Source organism: Saccopteryx leptura, chromosome 7 (assembly GCF_036850995.1).
Source record: "Saccopteryx leptura isolate mSacLep1 chromosome 7, mSacLep1_pri_phased_curated, whole genome shotgun sequence".
Taxonomy (NCBI): Eukaryota; Metazoa; Chordata; class Mammalia; order Chiroptera; family Emballonuridae; genus Saccopteryx; species Saccopteryx leptura.
This window is the reverse complement of record NC_089509.1, coordinates 8,348,762-8,372,908: the sequence shown is the minus strand read 5'-3', so window position 1 is coordinate 8,372,908 and position 24,147 is coordinate 8,348,762. Positions and strand designations below refer to the sequence as shown.

Here is a 24,147-nt window from a genome sequence, read left to right as displayed (position 1 = left end):
AGCCACGGTTGGGAGCACTGCTAGTGAGTTTAAAAAGTGAAGTTAAAAAACCCCAAAGTGCCACAAAGAAAAATTTGAGTCCCAGATAAAAAATTTGTTCATGATTGAAGATTGAATGAGAGGAAAAGTAAAGGAGAAAAGAATAAACTAATATAGAGGGAGAGAAAGAAAAGGAAAACACAAAAAGAAGAAGGAAGAATCAAAGGAGAGAGAGAAAGAGAGAGAGAGTTAAGGGTTTTGGAGTGCAACCCTTATAGAGAGAAAGGAAGAAGAAAGAAAAGATAAAGGGAGATTTAACACTTATGGGTAGTGTAGTTTAAGGAGAGGGGAGAGGAAGACTGGCAGAGAAATAAACGACCAAATTAGAAGAGGAAGAAAATAATCAAGACAAGTTAAGAGAAACAAATGAACAAATGTAATAAAATGGGATATATTATAACGTCTGTGGATTATTCTTGATTTTGAGAGGTTATCTTTTTGTTTTTTCTTTTCTCTCCCTCTTCTTGGTTGGTGACTCTGTGCCCCAGGTTCTGCCCCTGTGGCACGCTTAGGTAGAGGCTTGCAGTTGATAAGTCTCTATGGCGATGTCATATATTGGGCTTCAGTCTCGTTGGCAATTGAGGCTCATTAGCATTTGCAAGCTCCGCCAATGAGAGAGTCCGTGGTCCCAGAGCCTCTCTCCTAGTCTTTCCTTCCTGAATTAGTAGCCTGATGATCCAGCTATGGGGTTGCTTCTGCCTCTGCCTGGAGAGTAAGAGGCTCAAAGAGCTTGCAAATCCCCACTCTATTCACACTCAGCAAAGGGCTCTTTGTAAGGCTCAATTAGTCAGAGCCCCTAGCATTATCAGGCGGGGCTTCAGCCCACACAAAAACCTCTGACTCTGCCCCTTTGTCTGGTAACATGGGCGCCCACTCCCGGGGGAATCTCTCGCCCACTCTCTGCGCTCGCCAACCAGGAAATCAGGCCGACAGCCTCTTACTCCGAGTGAGGCGCCCTGCCCACACGGAAAAGTTCGAGCGTAGGGAATTTTGCTCCCACTCCTCTCCACACGCTGCTTTTTGGGGCGCACGGGTGACCCCAAGATTCCGGTTTTGGCCCACACAAAGGCCTCTCACTCTGCCCTTCTGTCCAGTAAACACGGTCGCCCACTCCCGGGGCTCTAGGAGGAATCTCTCGCCCACTATCTGCGCGCTGACCAGGAGATCGGGGCGGATGGCTGTCCCAAGTGCCTTTCTTTGTCTGGATTTGGCACATTAGCTTGTATTGACTGGGTTGTCACAAGCATAGTTTTAACTCGGCTTGGATGACCATGCCACAGCCTGGTTTGGACGTTGGTGCGCAGTCTGGTTCTGTTCACACCCTATGCCTGCCTTAGTTCCTATACTCTGTGTTCCCAGTGAAAGCAGCCCTTATTTAGGTTAGTGAGGAAGGCTGAGTGTTTCTTCCTCCTTATTTCCTTTGGGGTTGATTATATATTTAGTCAATTTTTCGCTCGATCATACCTTCGCATTTAGTGTGGAACTTCTGGAGGCTCCGAGGATAGATTTTTCTGTCTCTGGTTGAAGATCTTGTTTAATTTTGGGGGAGATTTGTCGGTATCACTCCTTACAGTGCCATTTCTCTGACGTCAGTCTCTTTTCCCTTCTTGCAGCCAGTGGCTCAGTTGGTTCGAGTGTTGGCCCCAGGCACTGAGGATAGCTCGATTGATTTGAACATCAGCCCCAGTCAGAGGTTGACAGATGGTTCCTGGTTAGGGTGCTTGGGGAGTCTGTCTCTCTGTCTCCCCTCTTCTCACTGAAAAAAAATGATTTAATATTGTTATAATAGTATATAGTGGTTTTGGTTATTGCTAAACAAAATGTGCTGCCAGACAAATTAGCATACACTGTTGTATTTGGCCTTGTTATATATTATTCTACCTAACAGGTTAATTTAATAGGTTCTATTTAATTAGAAATTATTGAAACTACATTTTGAAGGTTTTGTTTTCTTAGGGAGACAATTATAAAACCTTGATTATATTTTCCTCAATTCTGTCTTTTTGAGAAATGAATAGTAGAGGGTAAAACATTTTAGTTTACTCATAGAATATTTCAAGTCAGGAAGCAAAATTATTTCAAGGTTGAGTAGCATCTGAAAAAATTATTTTAGTTCTATTTATTTTTCTCAGTGGTGCAGATTAGCTATTCTAGTTGGGTCAGTTAGCATTAAAACTCTTAGTCAACCCTTAAAATGTGATTCAGATTTTCTTCTCTGAGTCTTCCAAACTCTCCAACAGTTGTTCCTCTCTCTGAACATCCATGTTTTTATTGTATTATACTAGTTATAGTTTTCATTATATTGGAAATAATTGTTTTATTACAGGCTGCCCTTCCCCAAACCCTGGACTCATCCATGCTTCATTCACTTTCTGCCATCCTAGCGTTGTGTTTATGCGGTGACTGGAACATAAAAATGTTAGGTATGGAAGGATGGAGACTAACTTGTCATTGTAGTTTCTTTTCCCAAAGAGTCAGCCCCAATTATAAACTATGAGAAATACTGAGATCATAATGACTTTTGATAATGCAACATTTAAGTTTGATTTGAAGTATGTAATTTATTTTTGTGAGGTAATAGTTACCATACAGGTTTGTGAATCCGCAGATATGTGCTGCCTTTAAAAATGTCTCATTGTGTAAAAAAAATAAACTAACCCTGTTATTTTCAAAAGCTAAAGCCTAGTATTATAGACTTGTCACTTTCTTTTTTTTAAGGATCAAAGTAACAATGAAATTATGATTGGAGTGATGTCAGGAGGAATTCTGATTTATAAGAACAGGGTACGAATGAATACCTTTCCATGGTAAGGACTTACATCAATACTTTTGCTTTCTTTGTTGTTACTAATATAATAATTCATATTAAGGACAGTGGCTGTTGAAGTATATTAATGTTGGCATGCCAATTTATTTCACTTACTTGGAATCCACCAGAAGATACCAAAAAATTTGAGTTTTTTATTTCAAAAATTGCTTTGCCTATAAGAAATATTACTTTATGAATTTTGTTTTAGAGAATCTATAATTAATTCTGTCACATAATAACTCACATCATGTTTACCCTGTCTTGCATTATGTAAATTCTTTAAATACAGTATTTAAATGCATATAATGAGGTACTGGTTTATTAGTTGAAACACAGTCATTGTTGCTGAAACAAAGACCCACTATTACAGTGGTTTAAATTGGTGCTAAGAAAGTATGCTAGTTCTGTGGGGTATAAAACTCATATATTTGATTTTTAGATTTTTGGGGGGTAATTTTGTTTTACTGCTCCGTTGTCTTGAGCATATTGTCTTTTTCCTCATTGTCTAAGATTACTTACGCAATGTCGCTTCTGTATCCCAGAATGAAGAAAAGGGAAAGGTAGCATCTGCTACTTGCCTTTGGTCAGAATCATAAAACATGAAAATTATAAAAATAACATCAAATAAGTAACTCAAGTTTTAAAAAAATAAAGTTATGTTTTTAGGGTAAGAAACAAATACAAAAGAACTATATTGTATTAATTTGTTTCTCTTCATAGCTCTTGAAATATTTGGTACTGATTTTTCAATATCTGAGTTTTCTATAATAGGGTTTTATTTTTATTTTAATGGGGTGACATTGATATATCAGAGTACATATGTTCAGAGAAAACATCTCCAGGTTATTTTGACATTTGATTATGCTGCATTCCCATCACCCAAAGTCCAGTTGTCTTCCATCACCTTCTAACTAGTTTTCTTTGTGGCCCTCCCCTCCCCTCCCCCAAACTCCTCTCTTTTCACCCCAACCCCGTAACCACCACACTCTTGTCCATGTCTCTGAGTCTCATTTTTATGTCCAACCTATGTATGGGATCATATAGTTCTTAGTTCTTTCTGATTTACTTATTTTGCTCAGTATAATGTTATCAACGTCCATCCATGTTGTTGTAAATGATCTGATGTCATCATTTCTTATAGCTGAGTAATATTCCATAGTATACATGTACCAAAGCTTTTTAATCCACTGGTCCACTGACGGACACTTGGGCTGTTTCCAGATCTTCGGTATTGTGAACAATGCTGCCATAAACATGGGGGTGTATTTCTTCTTTTGAAACAGTGCTATGGTTTTCTTGGGGTATATTCCTAAAAGTGGGATAGCTGGATCAAAAGGGAGGTAAATTTTTTCATTTTTTGAAGAATCTCCATACTGTTTTCCACAGTGGCTGCACCAGTCTGCATTCCCACCAGCAGTGCAGGAGGGTTCCATTTTCTCCACATCCTCGCCAGCACTTATTCTGTGCTGTTTTTTTGATGAGCGCCATTCTGACTGGTGTGAGGTGATATGGCACTGTGGTTTTAATTTGCATTTTTCTAATGATTAGTGATGTTGAGCATTTTTTCATATGCCTATTAGCCATCTGTATGTCCTCTTTGGGAAAGTGTCTATTTATTTCTTTAGCTCATTTTTTGATTTGATTGTTTGTCTTCCTGGTATTGAGTTTTACAAGTTCTTTATAAATTCTGGTTATTAAGAATCCCCTTACCAGACGTATTGTCGAATACGATCTCCCATTATGTAGTTTGTCTTTTTATTCTGTTCTTATTGTCTTTAGCTGTGCAAAAAGCTTTTTAGTTTGATATAGTCTCATTTGTTTATCCTGTCTTTTATTTCACTTGCCCGTGGAGATAAATCGGCAAATATATTGCTGCGAGAGATGACAGAGAGCTTACTGCCTATGTTGTCTTCTAAGATGATTATGGATTTACGCCTTACATTTAAGTCTTTTATCCATTTTGAGTTTATTTTTGTGGATGGAGTAAGTTGATGGTCTAGTTTCATTTTTTTTGCAGGTAGCTATCCAATTTTCCCAATACCATTTGTTGAAGAGGCTGTCTTTACTCCATTGTATGCTCTTACCTCCTTTGTCAAATATCAGTTGTCCATAAAGGTGTGGGTTTATTTCTGGGTTCTCTGTTCTGTTCCATTGTTCTATATGCCTGTTCTTATGCCAGTACCAGGCTGTTTTGAGAACAATGGCCTTGTAGTATAACTTGATATCAGGAAGTGTGATACCTCCTACTTTGTTCTTCCTTTTAAAGATTGCTGAGGCTATTCGTGTTCTCTTTTGGTTCCATATAAATTTTTGAAATATGTGTTCTTTATCTTTGAAGTATGTCATTGGTATTTTAATTGGTATTGCATTCGATTTATAAATTGCTTTGAGTAATATAGACATTTTAATAATGTTTATTATTCCTAACTATGAGCATGGTATATGCTTCCACTTCGTATCTTCCTTGATTTCTTTTTCAATGTTTTATAATTTTGCAAGTACAAGTCTTTAATCTCTTTGGTTAAATATACTCCGAGGTACTTTATTTTTTTGGTTGCAACAGTGAAGGGGATTGTTCCCTTAATTTCTCTTTCTGACAGTTCATTGTTGGTGTATAAAAATTCTTCTGATTTCTGAGTATTAATTTTATAACCTACCACCTTGCTGAATTCATTTATCAGTTCCAATAATTTTTGGACTGAGACTTTAGGGTTTTCTATATACAATATCATATCATCTGAAAATAATGATCATTTTACTTCTTCTTTTCCAATTTGGATGCCTTTTATTTCTTTTTCTTGTCTGATTGCTATGGCTAGGAATTCCAGAACTATGTTGCATAAGAGTGGCGAAAGGGGGCACCCCTGCCTTGTTCCTAATCTTAAGGATATTGCTTTTAAATTTTGCCCTTTTGAGTATGATGTTGGCTGTGTGTTTGTCATAGCTGGCCTTTCTCATGTTGAGGTATGTTCCCTGTATTCCCACTTTTCTGAGATTTTTGATCATGAATGGGTGCTAGATTTTATCAAATGCTTTTTCTGCATGTATTGAAATTATCATGTGGTTTTTCTCCTTCCTTTTGTTTATGTGATGAATCGCACTGATTGATTTGCAAATATTGTACCAGCCTTGCTTCCCAAGAATAAATCCTACTTGATCATGGTGTATGATTTTTTTCATATATTGCTGGATCTGGTTTGCTAATATTTTGTTGAGAATTTTAGCATCTAAATTCATCAGAGATATTGGCCTATAATTTTTTTTATTTGTGTTGTCTTTGCCTGGTTTTGGAATCAGAATTATGCTCACCTCATAAAAATAGCTTGGAAGTCTTCCTTCCTCTTGAATTTTTTGAAATAGCTTGAGAATGATAGGAGTTAGTTCTTCTTGGAATATTTCATAGAATTCACTTGTGAAGCCATCAGGCCCAGGCCTTTTCTTTCTTGGGAGTTTTTTGATAACTGTTTCAATCTCATTTGTTATAATCGGTCTGTTTAGGTTTTCTGATTCTTCCAGATTAATTTTTGGAAGATTATATCTTTCAAGGAATTTGTCCATTTCATCTAGGTTGTCTAGTTTTTTGGCATACAGTTCTTCATAGTATTTTCTTACAGTATTTTGTATTTCTGTTGTGTCAGTTGTTATTTCTCCACTCTCATTTCTAATTTTATTTATTTGAGTCCTCTCTTTTTTTTTCTTGGTGAGTTTGGTTAGTTTCATCCATCTTGTTTACCTTTTCAAAGAACCATCTCCTGGTTTCATTGATCCTCTGTATTGTTTCTTTAGCCTCTATGTCATTTATTTCTGCTCAGATCTTTATTATTTCCTTCCTTCTACTACATTTGGGGTTTACTTGCTGTTCTTTTTGTAGTTCTTTTAGATGCAGGATAAAGTTGTTTATTTTAGCTTTTTCTAGCTTCTTAAGCTATGCCTTAATGGTATGAACTTCCGTCTCAGGACTGCCTTTGCTGTGGCCCATAAATTTTGAGTTGATGTATGCTCATTATCATTCATTTTTAGGAATTATGTTATTTCTTCCTTGATCTCATTGTTAACCCATTTGTTATTTAATAACATGGTATTTAGTTTCCAAGTGTTTAAGTATTTTTCAGTTTTTTGTTGTGATTGATTTGTAGTTTCATGCTATTTTGATCAGAGAAAGTGCTCGATATGATTTCAATCTTCTTAAATTTGTTGAGACCGCTTATGTGCCCTAACATGTGGTCTACCCTAGAGAATGTACCATGAGCACTTGAAAAGATTGTATATTCTGATTTTTTAACGTGAAAGTTTCTGAAGATATCTGTTAAATCGATTTGATCTAGTGTGTTCTTTAAGTCTGCTGTTTCTTTGTTAATTTTCTTTCTTGAGGATCTATCTAGGTATGTTAGTGGGGTATGAAATCCCCTACTATGATAGTATTGCTCTTTATCTCTCCCTTTAAATTTATCCAAGTCTGCTTTATATATTTAAGTACTCCTATATTAGGTGCGTTGATACTTATAACAGTTACATCTTCCTGTTCGATTGCTCCCTTTATTATTATGTAGTGAGCTTCTTTATCTCTTAGTATAATCTTTGTTTTAATGTCCCTTTTGTCTGATATAAGTATTGCTACCCCAGCTTTTTTTTTCACTTCCATTTGCATGAAATATTGTTTTCCATCCTTTTATCTTCAGTCTATGTGTATCTTTTGTTTTAAGGTGTGTCTCTTGTAGACAGCATATGTATTGGTCCTGTTTTCTTATCTCGCAGCTGCCCTATGTCTTTTGATTGGCTCATTTAATCCATTTACATTTAAGTTTATTATTGATATGTAGTTTATTGCCATTTTATTCTTTAAAACTGTATTGCTCTTATATTCTTTTCCCTTTTAATCTGTTTACAACAGGCCCCTTAGTATTTCTTGCAGCATTGGTTTGGTGTAGTGAATTTCTTGATGTTTTTATTTTCATTTTTTGTCTGGAAAGCTTTTTATTTCTTTTTCAATTTTAAATGATAGCCTTTCTGGATAAAGTAGTCTTGGTTGTAGGCTCTTGTTCTGCATTACTTGAGTATCCATTGCCATTCCCTTCTGGCCTCAAGTATTTCTGTTGAGAAGTCAGAAGTTATCCTTATGGAGGCTCCTTTGTAGGTGATAGCCTTTTTATCTCCAGCAGTTTTTAATATTTTCTCTTTATCTCGTTTTGGTATTTTAATTATGATGTGTCTTGGTGTAGATTTCTTTAATGGAGTTCTCTGTGCTTCTTGAACTTGTGAGATGTTTTCCTGCCTTAATTTAGGGAAGTTTTCAGCTATGATATGTTTGAATCAATTCTCTATCCCTTGTTCTTTCTCTTCTTCTTCAGGAACCCGTATAATGCGGATGTTATTTCTCTTCATGGTGTCACAGAGCTCTCTTAGAGTTTCCTCAGACTTTTTGAATCTCTTTTCTTTTTTCTTCTCTGCTTCCGTGCCTTCATTTATCTTGTCCTCTAACTTGCTAAGTCAATTCTCAGCTTCAACTATTCTTGCTTTTAATTCCTTCCATTGTGTTCATTTCTGATATTGCAGTTGTCATTTCAAACTGATTCTTTTTTATGATTTCAATTACCTTTTTTATATTTGCTATCTCTTTACTTAGGTGTTTGTAATGACCATCTATTGTTGAAAGATATTTGAGCATCTTAACAATCATTATTTTAAACTCTGCATCTCGTGATATGGTTATATCTGACTCATTCAGGTCCTTTTCTGGGGATTTCTCTTGATTGATTTGTGTTGCATTTCTCTGCCTTCTCATTTTTTCTGTGTAAAAATATGTTTTGGCCACTGGGGTCCACTAGGTGTGGCCACTGTTCCCTAGGTGTGGTCTCTCTGCAGGCCTGCCACCCCCGTTGCTGCTGCTTCCTTGGGCATTCTGGTTTGGGTGTTGCCAGTGCCATCCCCCTGGGATGTTGCTGTGGTTTACGCCTCTCCTTCATGGGATGGGCTGTGATCACGTGCTCGGGTGTACAAGTCTCAGTGGCCTTGGCCTTCGCCCTGCTCCCACGTGTTGAGTTATGCGCCTGCGCCCTAGCACCAAGCCTTAGCCCTGAGGGCAGGTGTTGAGCACCTTTGCTCTGCTGCGGGTTTCCACCGGATTCCCGCATTTCACCCCACCCCTGTAGGAGGAGCCCGCTTGCTGGACGGCTGCAAGCCTTGGCTCCACAGACTGGGCAGGGCTGCATGCCTATGCTCAGTCGTAGGACCCTTCCTTTTCTTGCTTTCACTCCACCCCTGCATCAGGCCGCAAGCCTCGGTTCCGCTGGCTGGGCTAGTCTGCACTCCTGCGCCCTAGCTCAATGGCAGGTCTCTGCCCTTTCTGAGGCTCCTGTCCTTTCCCCGCAGGCTGTTTTGATGGCGGCCCTCAGCTGGGCTTGACCACTTTCACGCGTCTAATTTTCTCCAGTTGGGCAAGACTGAGCTCACACCTGGGCCTCAGTTGCCATCCGGCTTTCGGCCTTGCCAATGGAACCGCACTTCCACGTCCTGCCCCCACCCGCCCTCAGATGAGCCCTCATCTGTGGGGGCTCTGCAGCTCAGACCCTAACACTCACTACTGTAGTCCCGAAAGCTACTTCCTTCTAAGCGACTCTGCTCTAAGTACTGTGGGAGAGCTTGTTTGGCTGGTGTCCTGGTTCCCTTTGCTGGTTTTGCTGTTTCCAGGGGAAATATTCACTTCAGATTTTGAAAGTGATTCAGCCCAGGGGTTAGGATGGCTGTCTCTCAAAGTGTTTCTCCCTCTGCCTTCTAGATTACACTCTCTTCTCTTCCCGCTGCTCCGGTCCTCTCCTCTTTTCCCGTCCTCTGGAGCCCTGGGTGAGTGGTTGTGAGAGAGTTTTTCTGTGTGGTCCCTTTAAGAAGATTCCTGGGTCTGAAAAGTCGGTCTCTTTCTCACAAACAGTATCTTGACTTGTTTCCAGCTAAATACTGTCCATATGCCTCTTCTAGGCTCTGGGGCTGCAGCGTGGTGCTTTTTTCCTGGGGCTCAGGACCTTCCCCTCTCTGCTAAACTCACTTCCCGCCACACGAGTCTCTCCGGGCTTTTGTTCGCTCTGGGTTACTGGGCAGCCCTCTGCTATTCCACTTTTCCTACCAGTCTCAGTGTGGCTCCTTCAGTGTTCCTTGGTTAAAGATTCCTCTTAGTTTAGTCCAAAGTTGGTTTTTCCAGATGATGGTTCTTAAAATTAAGTTGTAATCCACTTTGATTTTGGGAGGTGGAAGTTGATACTTCCACCTACTCCATCGCCATCTTGTCTTCTCTTAATTGGTTTTAGTAATCACTTCAATAACACTGTAATATAAATATGATGACTGACAATAGTAATTATTATCAGAGACATGACCCCCTGGCCGCTGGCTTGAGCCCAAAGGTTGCTGGCTTGAAGCCCAAGGTTGCTGGCTTGACAAATGGGTAACTGGTCACTTGTACCATCAGGCACATGTGAGAAAGAATCAATGAACAACTAAAGTGTTATGACATGGTGATGCTTTTCATCTCTCTTCTTTTCTGTCTCTCCCTGTTTGTCTGTCTGTCTCTGTCTCTCTCCATATATATATATCCCTTTCTGTCTCTCAAATAAAAAGAATATATAAAGAACCCTTATAGCACAGTAATAAGACATCCTGATTTTAAAAACAAACAAAATATTTAAATAGATACTTCCACCAAAAAAGTTATGCAGATGGCTAATAAGTACATGTAAAGATACTCATTCATCAGTGAAATACAAATTAAAACCACCGTGAAGTGTTTCTCTACACTCACTAGACCAGCTACAGTTAAAGAAAATGACAATGCTAAGTGATGGCAAGGAAGCAGAGTGCCTAGAAAGGTCATACATGACTGTTGGGAATGCAAACAAATCAGTGCACCAACTTTGGAAAAGTTAGCAGTTTCTTTTAAGTGTAAACATAGATTTATTATATAATCCAGCAATTCTATTGCTAGATATTTATCCAAGAGAAATGAAAACATGTTTATATAAAGATTTGTACACTAATTTTTATAACTACATAATGCATAACAGCACAAAACAGAATTTTAAATGTCCATCAGTTGGTGAAAGGATAAATTATGGTATGCCTACATAAAGGAATACATTTCAGCAATAAAAATAAACTATTAATACACTAAACCATATAGATGATCCTGTCCTCAAAACCTGATGCTGAGAGTGACGTCAGAGAAATAGCGCCGTAAAGAGTGATACCAATAAATCTCTCCCAAAATTCAACAAGATCTTCAACCAGAGACAGAAAAATCTACCCTTGGAGCCTCCAGAAGTTCCACACTAAACGTGAAGGCAGAGGCAGCAGCAACTCCATACCTGGATCATCAGGCTACTAATTCAGGAAGGAAAGACTAGGAGAGAGGCTCCGGGAACACAGACTCTCTCATTGGCGGAGCCTGCAAATGCCTTGACTGCCAACGAGACTGAAGCCCAATACATGACATCGCCATAGAGACTTATCAACTGCAAACCTCTGCCTAATCCTGTCACAGGGGAGAACCAAGGTACAGAGTCACCAACCAGGAAGAGGAGAGAAAAGAAAAAGCAAAAAGATAACCTCTCAAAATCAAGAATAATCCATAGACTTTATAATATATCCCACTTTATTATATTTGTTTGTATTCCTTATCTTCTTGTTTTGATTATTTTCTTCCTCTTCCAATTCAGTCATTTAATTCTCTGCCGGTCTTACTCTCTCCTCTCCCTGAACTACACTACCCATAAGTGTTACATCTCCCATTATCTTTTCTTTCTTCTTCCTTTTTCTCTACGAGGGTTACACTCCAAAACCCTTATCTCTCTCTCTCCTTTTATTCTTTTTTCTTCTTTTTGTGTTTTCCTCTTTATTTTTTTTTCTCCCTCTATATTAGTTTATTCTTTTCTCCTTTACTTTTCCTCTCATTCAATCTTCAATCATGAACAAATTATTTTATCTGGGACTCAAATTTTTCATTGTGGCACTTTGGGGTTTTTTAACTTCACTTTTTAAACTCACTAGCAGTGCTCCCAACCGTGGCTCTCTATTTTATTTAGTTCTTGCTCCACTAAATACAATAGTAATTTTTTAATGTTTTCCCCCTTTTTCCTGTTTCCCTCTCATTTCTCTCATCATAACTCTTAGTCAACCATCACCTAAAAGCAAATCATTTTATTCTTGACCCAAATTTTTTTCTTTTTTGCATTTTGTGGGTCCCTACCCCCTTTTTTGCCCCTTTATCACTTCTCCCCAACTCAGGCCCTCCATTATAGGTAGTTTTTGTTCTCTTTAGCACAATATAATTCACAGTTCACCACAAGATTTTTCTCAAGAAGGAGGGGAGAGGAGAGGAGAAGAAAAAAAAGGGAGGGGATAATAATTCTTTTTATTTTTAATTTTTTTAACTTTTTATTCTTTATTAATTCTCATTAATACTACCAACAAAACCACCCTCAGGTGCCATTAAGGAAAAGGAAATTGAATATCATGGATACAAAAGACAGAGAGGTAGCACAGATCGATGAGGAAAAATCTATGGAGAAAAAATTTAATATATTGAAAACCTTGGAGCTAAATGATAGAGAATTTAAAATAGAAATCCTAAAAATACTCAGAGATATACAAGAAAACACAGAAAGGCAATTTAGGGAGCTCAGGAAACAACTCAGTGAACACAAAGAATATATTACCAAGGAAATTGAAACTATAAAAACAAATCAAACACAGATGAAAAACTCAATTCACGAGCTGAAAAACGAGGTAACAAGCTTAGATAATAAAACAGGCCAGATAGAAGGTAGGATTAGTGAAATAGAAGACAAGTACCTTGAGGCACAACAGAGAGAAGAAGAAAGAGACTCAAAAATTTAAAAAAATGAGAAAGCCCTACAGGAATTGTCTGACTCCATCAAAAAGAATACCATAAGAATAATAGGTATATCAGGGAGAAGAGAGAGAAAATGGAATGGAGAACATATTCAAACAAATAATAAATGAGAACTTCCCAAGCCTGTGGAGAGAACTAAAGCCTCAAATTCAAGAAGCAAACAGAACTCCGAGTTTTCTTAACCCCAACAAACCTACTCCAAGACACATCATAGTGAAATTGGCACAAACCAACGACAGAAAAAATTCTCAAGGCAGCCAGGGAAAAGAAGAATACAACATATAAAGGAAGGCCCACTACATTATCATCAGATTTTTCAACAGAAACTCTACAAGCTACAAGAGAGTGGACCCCAATATTTAAAGTCCGGAAAGAGAGGAACTTTCAGCCATGAATACTATACCCATCAAAGCTATCCTTCAAATATGAAGGAGAAATAAAAACATTCACAGATACAGAAAAGATGAGGGAATTTATCATCAGAAAACCCCCACTCCAGGAAATACTAAAGGGGGTTTTCCAACCAGATAAAAAGAACAAAACAAAACAAAACCACAAGTAAAAGCTCCATCAAGAACACAATAAAACCAAATTTAAACTGTGACAACATCAAAGAAAAAGGGGGGGGGGAGAGAGGACGGAGATTAACAGTAGCAAAGGACGATGGAGTGCACAAGTACTCACAAGATAGTGCACTACAATGAACAGGGTAGGAACCCTTTTCATTACTTAATGATAACCACCATTGAAAAAACCACCACAGAAGCACGATTTATAAAGGATAGCAACAGAGGAAGGATGTGTGGAATACAACCAAACAAAAACAAAAGATAGAAAAACGAAAGAGAAGAATCAAACAAGACACAAAACTAACAGAAAGCAATGTATAAGATGGCAATAGGGAACTCACAAGTGTCAATAATTACACTAAATGTAAACGGATTAAACTCACCAATAAAAAGGCACAGAGTAGCAGAATGGATTAAAAAAGAAAATCCAACTGTATGCTGCCTACAAGAAACTCATCTAAGCAACAAGGATAAAAACAAATTCAAAGTGAAAGGCTGGGAAACAATACTCCAAGCAAATAACACCCAAAAAAAAGCAGGTGTAGCAATACTCATATCTGATAATGCTGACTACAAGACAGCAAAAGTACTCAGAGACAAAAATGGCCATTTCATAATGGCTAAGGGGACACTGAATCAAGAAGACATAACAATTCTTAATATATATGCACCAAACCAAGGAGCACCAAAATATATAAGACAGCTACTTAGTGACCTTAAAACAAAAACTGACAAAAATACAATCATACTTGGAGACCTCAATACAGCGCTGACGGCTCTAGATCGGTCATCCAAACAGAAAATCAATAAAGATATATTGGCCTTAAACAAAACACTAGAGCACCTGGATATGATAGACATCTACAGGATATTTCATCCCAAAGTGACAGTATACATTTTTCTCCAGTGTACATGGATCATTCTCAAGAACTGACCATATGTTGGGCCACAAAAACAACATCAGCAAATTCAGAAAAATCGAAGTTGTACCAAGCATATTTTCTGATCATAAAGCCTTGAAACTAGAATTCAGCTGCATAAAAGAGGAAAAAAACCCTACAAAAAAGTGGAAACTAAACAGAACACTTTTAAAAAATGAATGGGTCAAAGAAGAAATAAGCGCAGAGATCAAAAGGCATATACAGACAAATGAAAATGACAATACGACATATCAGAATCTATGGGATGCTGCAAAAGCAGTGATAAGAGGGAAGTTCATACCACTTCAGGCATATATGAACAAACAAGAAAGAGCCCAAGTGAACCACTTAACTTCACACCTTAAGGAACTGGGAAAAGAACAAAGACAACCCAGAACCAGCTGAAGAAAGGAGATAATAAAAATCAGAGCAGAAATAAATGAAATAGAGAATAGAAAAACTATAGAAAAAATTAATAGAACGAGGAGCTGTTTCTTTGAAAAGATCAACAAAATTGACAAACCCTTGGCAAGACTTACCAAGGAAAAAAGAGAAAGAACTCATATAAACAAAATCCAAAATGAAAGAGGAGAAATCACCACGGCCATCATAGATATACAAAGAATTATTGTAGAATACTATGAAAAACTTTTTGCCACTAAATTCAACAATCTAGAAGAAATGGATAAATTCCTAGAACAATACTACCTTCCTAGACTGAGTCAAGAAGAAGCGGAAGGCCTAAACAGACCAATTAGTAGGAAAGAAATAGAAAAAACTATTAAAAACCTCCCCCAAAATAAAAGTCCAGGCCCAGACGGTTATACTAGCAAATTCTATCAAACATTCAAAGTCTTCCAAAAAATTGAAGAAGCAAGACTTCCAAACACATATTATGAGGCCAACATAACCCTCATACCGAAACCGGGCAAGGACAGCACAAAAAAAGAAAACTACAGACCAGTATCTCTAATGAATACAGGTGCTAAAATACTAAACAAAATACTAGCAAATCGAATACAACAACATATTAAAAAAATAATACATCAAGATCAAGTGGGATTCATCCCAGAATCTCAAGGATGGTTCAACATACGTAAAACGGTTAACATAATACACCATATCAGCAAAACAAAGAACAAAAACCACATGATCTTATCAATAGATGCAGAAAAGGCATTCGATAAAATACAACAATTTTATGTTTAAGACTCTCAACAAAATGGGTATAGAAGGAAAATATCTCAACATGATAAAGGCCATATATGACAAACCGTCAACTAGCATCATATTAAATGGCACAAAACTGAAGGCTTTCCCCCTTACATCACGAACAAGACAGGGTTGTCCACTCTCTCCACTCTTACTTAATGTGGTGCTAGAGGTTCTAGCCAGAGCAATCAGACAAGACAAAGAAATAAAAGGCATCCAGATCAGAAAAGAAGAAGTAAAGGTATCACTTTTTGCACATGATCTGATCCTATACATCGAAAACCCCAAAGAATCTACAAAAGGACTACTAGAAACAATAAGCCAATACAGTAAGGTTGCAGGATACAAAATTAACATACAAAAGTCCATAGCCTTTCTATATGCCAACAATGAAACATTTGAGAACGAACTCAAAAAAATAATCCCCTTCACGATTGCAACAAAAAAAAATAAAATACCTAGGAATAAACATAACAAAGAATGTAAAGGACCTATATAACGAAAACTACAAACCATTGTTAAGGGAAATCGAAAAAGATACAATGAGATGGAAGAATATTCCTTGCTCTTGGATAGGAAGAATAAATATAATCATGATGGCCATATTACCCAAAGCAATAGACAAATTTAATCAATTCCCATCAAAATTCCAGTGACATTTTTTAAAGAAATGGAACAAAAAATCATCAGATTTATATGGAACTATAAAACACCCAAATAGCCAAAGCAATCCTAAAGAAAAAGAACGAAGCTGTGGTCATTACAATACCTGACTTCAAACTATATTATAGAGCCACGACAATCAAAACAGCATGTTGTTGGCAGAAAAATAGACACTCAGACCAATGGAACAGAATAGAAAGACCAGAAATAAAACCACATATGTATGGTCAAATAATTTTTGATAAAGGGGCCAACAACACACAATGGAGAAAAGAAAGCCTCTTCAACAAATGGTGTTGAGAAAACTGGAAAGCCACATGCAAAAGAATTAAACTAGACTACAGTTTGTCCCCTTGTACTAAAATTAATTCAAAATGGATCAAAGACCTAAATATAAGACCTGAAACAATAAAATGCATAGAAGTAGACATAGGTTTTAAACAACAGTTCAGATAAGGGCCTAATATCCAAAATATACAAAGAACTCATAAAACTCACAACAAACAAACAAACAATCCAATAAAAATAATGGAAAGAGGACATGAACAGACACTTCTCTCAGGAAGAAATACAAATGGCCAACAGATGTATGAAAAGATGCTCATCTTCATTAGTTATTACAGAAATGGAAATCAAAACTGCAATTAGATACCACCTCACACCTGTTAGATTAGCTATTATTAACAAGACAGGGAAGAGCAAATGTTGGTGAGGCTGTGGAGAAAAAGGAACCCTCATTCACTGTTGGTGGGAATGTAAAGTAGTACAACCAGTATGGAAGAAAGTATGGTGGTTCCTCAAAAAATTGAAAATAGAACTACCTTATGACCCAGCAATCCCTGTACTGGGTATATACCCCCAATACTCAGAAACATTGATACGTAAAGACACATGCAGCCCCATGTTCATTGCAGCATTGTTCACAGTGGCCAAGACATGGAAACAACCAAAAAGCCCTTCAATAGAAGACTGGATAAAGAAGATGTGGCACATATACACTATGGAATACTACTCAGCCATAAGAAATGATGACATGAGATCATGTACAACAAAATAGTGGGATCTTGTTAACATTATATGAAGTGAAATAAGTAAATCATAAAAAACCAAGAACTGGATTATTCCATACGTAGTTGGGATATAAAAATGAGACTAAGAGATATTGATAAGAGTGTGGTGTTTATGGGGGGGGGGGGAGGAAAAGGTGGAGGGGGAGGGGCACAAAGAAAACTAGATAGAAGTTGACGGAAGACAAGCTGCCTTTGGGTGATGGGTATGCAACATAATTTATTGACAAGATAACCTGGACATGTTTTCTTTGAACATATGTACTCTGATTTATTGATTTCACCCTAGTAAAATCAATAAAAAAATAAAAATATAAAAACCAAAAAAACCCATGATGCTGATTATTTAGAAACCAGACTCAAAAGACTAAACATACTTTGTTTCTATTCATATGAAATTTTAGAAAACATAAATTATAGATAAAACAGACCAGGTTTTAGGACTGAAAAGCAGAGGAGGCAATTGACTGCAAAAAGGCCAACAGGACAGCATTTTGAGGTTATGGAAATGTTACATGGTGAGTTTATTCAATGGAAATTATATAGCCAAATACATTTTTCAAAATTCATTGAATTTTTTTGCATATAATTGGTATATTTTATTGTATATGTAAATCATATCTGCATAGCTCATAAAAGAAAACTGAAGATCAATGAGTATTTCATGTCACATCTTCTAAATGTTTCCTCTGTAATTCAAACTGTGGTATGTTCAGAAAAGAAGGTAAAATAATTTAATTCATGGTCCCTGCCTATAAATTGACACAAAAAATTTATTATAAAACATAATAAGAAAATTTATTGATAGGTGTTTAACTTTGTTTATGATTTTACTAAAGACAACTTTTTAAATGCTTTATTTCAGATTTCATATAAATGTCAAAATTAGAAATAATTTTTTTCAGATGATGTGGATTAAAATACCATGATAATCTAAAGTTTTTCTTATTGTCAAAATTCTATGTTGTATACATAGTCCCTTACTATTATTAAATAAGGATTCTAAAAGTTGGCAAATTGCTTTCGAAACACAAAAGATACAGTCTCTACAGAAAATTTTAATGGCTCTATAATATTTGAGATGGTCTTTAAAGGATAAGTAAAAATTTCCTCAGTGAAAATGAAATATGGAGGAGACACATGTGTAGAGGGTTCAGGTGGGGAATTTAAGATAGAGGTGCCAAGTATGTGCAGAGACCTAATAATATGAAAAGACACGGCAAGTCGAGGAAATGTTGAACTGTTTTTTTGGTTTTTCCTTTAGTTTTGTTCATTGAGTATAGAAGCAAGGGAAAAAGAATTTAGGAAAATGATACTAAGGAGAGAAATTGGATTTAGAATGTGAAGAATCTTAATGTATTCTATATGCTCAGAAATTGGTATATTTTATTGATAAATATGCTTGGAGTTAGTTTAATGTTGAGAAATAGAATTCATTTTTCAAAGTCATCATACAATTTAGGTTAGAAAAAAAAGGGACGTGAGCATTTAAGATATTGATTGGAAAACCTTATGTTATGTAGTATTTATTTTAAACTTTGTTTTCAAGAATTAAACTACATAGGTAGAATTTAAAGTTGTTAAAGCTACTAAATTTACATGATCATGGAACTTAAATGTCTTGTGATCATAACTCATAACAGTACATATTGCAACAAATACATTTATAAATATACCACAAATAGCCGTGATTTTAAGATCCAATATCAAATGACTGCTAAGGGAAATCAGTAGAGCCTATGATAATCATTAAATATATGACTTACTTTTAGTTCTTAAAATTTGAGTATTTTTACAAAAGCAACATACTTCTCACTAATACTCTGTGTGAACAAGAGATCATATTATTAACCTCATCACCTGTATTAAGTTGGTGTTTGTAGAATTACCATCGCCTTTAAATTGATAATTTAGGAAAGCATTGTATAAAAAAATCTGACAGTGACCCTGATGAAAACTGATAGTGACCCTGACCTGTGGTAGCACAGTGGACAAAGCGTCAACCTGGATGCTGAGGTCATTTGTTTGAAACCCCGGGCTTTCCTGGGTCAAGGCACATACAAAAGCAACTACTACGAGTAGGTGCTTCGTACCCCTCCCCTCCCCTCCCCTCCCCTCCCCATCAATAAAATATTTTTTAAAAGAAAATTGATGACTACAGCTCTAAGTGTTATCATGTACATTTCAGCTACTTTTATCTAATGTTAATATTTTTAATTAAATATTTAAATATCACCAAAAAGTAAATGGTGGAATTACAAAATTTCTACAGAAATTAAGAGTTTAGAGTAAAGCTGGAAGTTTTATAACTGATAGCTTTATAATATAAGATCAAGGCAAGGGGGGAGAATTTCGCATGGATTTTAATGCATTTTATCAATAGTAGAACCCTGTAAATTGGGTGTTATTAGCATTCTTTTCACAGATAAGGAATGAGAAATGCCAGAGAAGTTGACTGATCTGAAGTTAAACAGCTGATAAGTGTGAAGCAGAACTTTAAATGTAGGTCTTTCTGATCCTGAAACACAAGCTTCTCACTTACCTCTTCTTTCAAAATTAAAGCAACATGTAGAAAAAGTAGTGTACCACATAGTAAATATGTTCCTCATATCTTTTCATGTTGGTTTCCCTGAATTATCAAGTTCAGGTTTATACTTTAAAAATATTGAGTAGTGAATTGGGGTTACTTGTATTCTGAAATTAGAATACAATTAAAATTCATTAAAATTAATGCTAATCAAAAATATTTAAGAAAATAAAATTGGGAGGGGAGAGTTCTGGTTTCAAGTCTAGCAGGTAAAAAACTTGAAAGTCATCACTCCTGTTCTTATAAGGAAAAAAAAACTGAAAATCAACAATTCTTTCTAGATCCCTCAAAGAATTCAGCACACAAGGCAAACTGCAGCTCTGAAAACTGGAGAGACAGATGAATATAAAGAATGACAGTTTACCAGGACTAGAAACCACTGCTGCAGCCAGCACCTGGTAGGAATACTTAAAGGGTATTTGACTAATTGCTGAAGACTGAGCAAAGACTAGCTTGAGAGATGAAAACTCTTGAAGTCTTAGCCTTAAGAAGGCCCCCATGCTTTCATAAGTTTTACTATCAGGTGCCCACCAGGTTCTCAAATTGAAAACTAGAGAAAAACCTACTTATGCTCTGTGTGGGAGAGGGATGGTGATATTGGTGAGTAGGGAAGTAACCATTTCTTTTTTAAATTTATTTATTTTAGAGAGGAAGGGAGAGAGAGAGAGAGAGAGAAATGTTGAGGTGTTCCTGCATGTGCCCTGACCAGGGATCGAACTGGCAACTTTTGTGCATTGGGATGATGCTTGAACCAAATGAGCCATCCGGTCAGGACAGAAGTAACCATTTAAAATATGCTCAGAGCTTTCTGTTCTCTTTAGCAAAGGTCTTCCCTCAAGGAAATCTGTTTTACCAATACTTAACCAACATGAGTTTTTATCAATAAGAACCTAATCAAAGTGGGGGAAGTAATATACCCATTTCCAGCCCCCTCTGTACTTGTCTCACCTGAGAAGAGGGTGAGCTGAAAAGCACTAAGGGTCATAGCCAGGGGTCACAGACCACTAAACCACTGAGACCTAATCATAGGACTAAAGAATGATTTCTCCAAACCCACACCTTACTACCATATCAACAGGGCTCCTGTATAACAAGGGATTACAATTTAAATAACCACATGGTTTATACTACATAAGAAGTAGTCTGTAGGGAAATCCAGAAACAACATGGGATACAAAAAAGCAAAGATAGGAGAAAAAATAGCCTCATACACTTACTTAACAAATTGTCACTTTGAAGAAGCTACAATTTGATTGCTTTTGTTTCTAATTAATTTATGCCCCAGGGCATTATTGAAAACAATAGAGGAGTCTGGGTAATTAGAGGAGTGATACAGCTGGGTGTGCTTATTGAAAGACTGGGGTGATTGGTACCACTGTCATTTTAGGATTATTGTGGGCATTTCCAAAGTGGTGTCTTCCTGAAGAGCAATAGCAGAAGCTTAACACTAGGAGTTGAAGGGGTGAGGTTAGAGTTCATGAAAATAATCCAGCAAATAACAGAACACATGTGGGAAAGGGAAACCATTATCATGATTACTGCTATACAATATGTACAACATTGTTTCCAACAGAATATTAAAAGACATGCAAAGATAAAAGAAACTGGCTTGTACACCAGAAAAACAAGAAGTAGTTATTAGTATGCTTGTGCTTAATAACAGTTTCCAAATACATGAGACAAAAAATAAAGGAGAAATAGACAATTCTACAAAAGTATGTGGAGATTTGAGCATCCTTCTCTGCTATCAATAAACTAGATAGTAAAATATTAGCTGAAGTACATTTTAGCACTATCAATTATCTTGACTTAATTGATATTTATGCAATACTATACCCAACAACAGCAGAATACATATTTTTTCAAGTGCATGTGATTTATTATGGTCAGAAAATATGCTGACCATTAAACAGCCTAAATAATTTTTGTGTGAGAAAGGAGACAGAGAGATGAGAAGCATCACTTGTAATTTCAGCACTGTAGTTGTTCATTGATTGCTTTCTTATAGTGCCTTGACTGGAGGATTCCAGCCGAGCCAGTGACCCCTTGCTCAAGCCAGTAACCATGGTGTTATGTCAGTGATCCCATGCTTAAACGGGTGACCCCACACTCAAATTAGTGAGCCTGTGCTCAAGCTGGATGAGCCCACGCTCAAGCCAGCAATCTTGGGGTTTTGAATCTGGGACCTCAGTGCCCCAGGTCAGCGCTTTCACCTCTGCGCCATATATGCAGTGAGCATATAAACCAATTGTGATATATACATAGAATGGAATATTTCTCATCAAGAAAGAGAATTACTGAAAAAACATAGCAGTAGGTATGAATCGCTAAATAAATAATCTGAGTTAAAGAATAAGAGTACATACTATATGATTCCATTCATATAAATTCTAGAAAATGCAAAACTTATATATAGTGATGGAATCTTGGTCAGTTGTTACCTTGGCAGGCAGATTACAGTGGCAGAAGTAATCTTTTGGATATGGTGTGGGTATAGATGGTCACTCTCTTGATGATAATGATAATTGAACATGTATATCTGTAAAAATGTTACTTATCAAATTGTACACTTCAAATATGCATAGTTCATTGAGTGTCAAATTATACTTAATAAAGTGGTTTTTAAGAGGGGAAAGAAATAAACACAACAATGATAAAGGTAACCACTAAAACAATAAAAAATAATTACATAGTTGCCATTTCAGGAGAAACATAAAACCTTGGAAAAATAGAAAGCAAAATATGCTATGATATAAATACAAACATATCTGTTATTACTAAAATAATAAATGTATTGAACCCTAAAATTAAAAGGCATAGGTTATGAAATTGCATTTTGTATAGATTTATTGATGTATGTATTGCTTACATATCATATATGTGCTTATCAAAGTATAAAATAATGATTTTTAGTTTAAGTTTATTTACAGAGTACGACATGACCATAACCTAATTTTGAAGCATTTTTATTATCCCCAAAAGATACCTTGTAACAATTAGTAGTCATTCCTCATCCCCTCCCCTGCCTCTCACCTACCCCTGGCTCTAGGCAGCCACTAATCTGCTTCCCCAAGATTGGGGATGTTCTGTGCTTTATTTCTTTAAATAAACTGTCAGCCCCATTGTCCCTCTTCTAGAATCTTGGTTATTCTAATATTTATCTTTTTGCTAGAATCATTTAGCTCATGTAGACTTTTATCACCAATTTTAAATCTTTGTTTCTTCTTCTGCTGAAAGCTTCTTGAATATTCAAACTTAGAATTATCTTGAAAATATTTAGAATGATGATTGTGCCAGGATCCCAAACCAAGTTTTGTTAAGTGAGATTGAATCTCTTGGTCTCAAGACTTTTAGGGTTGTTTGTTTATAGATAGGTGAGAGGAAGGGTGATAGTGAGGTAGACTCACACATGTGTCCTGACCGGGATCCACTGGCAACCTCCTCTGGGGCCTTTGATCAAATCAACTAAGCTATTTTTAGCACCTGAGGCTGTTGCTCCAAAGGAGCTATCCTCAGCAACTGGGGCCCCTCTAGCCACTGGCTGTGTGAGGGGAAGAGAAAAAGAAAGGGGAGAGGCGGGGAAAAACAGATGGTCACTTCTGTGTGCCCTGATGGAATCAAACACAGGACATCCATATGTCAGGCCAATGCTCTATCCACTGAGCAACCAGCCAGGAAAAGACTTTTAGGTTTAAAGGTTAAAGATCTGGGTATTACTATAGGCTTAAAATAGGAGGAAAAACTATTTTGCTGATATTGATTATGCTAATGATGCTTTGAGAACTCTCTTACAGTATTATATGAGAAGAAAGGTAAAAATTTTTTAATCATTTTAATACTAAATTAAGAAATTTTAGGATCATTGCTTAAAACCTTGACATCTTTCATTTTCCTCTAAATGTTGCCTTATAGTTTTTCTTTATTTAATTTTTTAAAGTTTGGGTTTTTTTAGGATAGTTTTAGATTCACAACAAAATTGAGAAAAAGGTACAGAAATTTCCTTATATCCCCTGCCCTCCACACATCCATATACTCTCCATTAACAACATTCACTATAATGGTGCCTTGTTTACCAAGGATGAAACTTACATGGACACATCATAGTTTACACTGAGGTTTACTCTTGGTGTTATGCATTCGACAAACACATAATGACATATCCATCATTATCCTACAGAGAGATTTCACTGCCTGAAGAATCTTCTGTGCTCTGCCTAATCATTTTCCTACCTACCCTTGTTACCACTGATCTCTTTCCTCTTCTCCATAGTTTTGCCTTTTCCAGAATGTCATATAGTGGAATCATGCAGTTTGTAGCCTTTGATATTGGCTTAACTTAGTAATATATATCTACTTTATATCCATATCTTTTCATGGCTTGAT

The 24,147-nt window shown here is 36.5% G+C and overlaps 1 protein-coding gene across 8 annotated transcripts in view; it reads left to right on the top strand.

Annotated features, from left to right (window-relative positions):
* The window catches only part of PTPN4 (protein tyrosine phosphatase non-receptor type 4), a 218,024-nt gene that overhangs the window by 99,582 nt on the left and 94,295 nt on the right, over positions 1-24,147 (top strand). For all 8 annotated transcript variants that reach the window (XR_010746663.1, XM_066346559.1, XM_066346563.1 and 5 more), the window contains one exon: positions 2,758-2,846. Coding sequence is in view for 7 of the 8 variants with exons in the window: in XM_066346559.1 (XP_066202656.1) it covers positions 2,758-2,846 (89 nt within the window). In the remaining variant the exon portion in view is untranslated. The remainder of the gene's footprint in view (positions 1-2,757; positions 2,847-24,147) is intronic.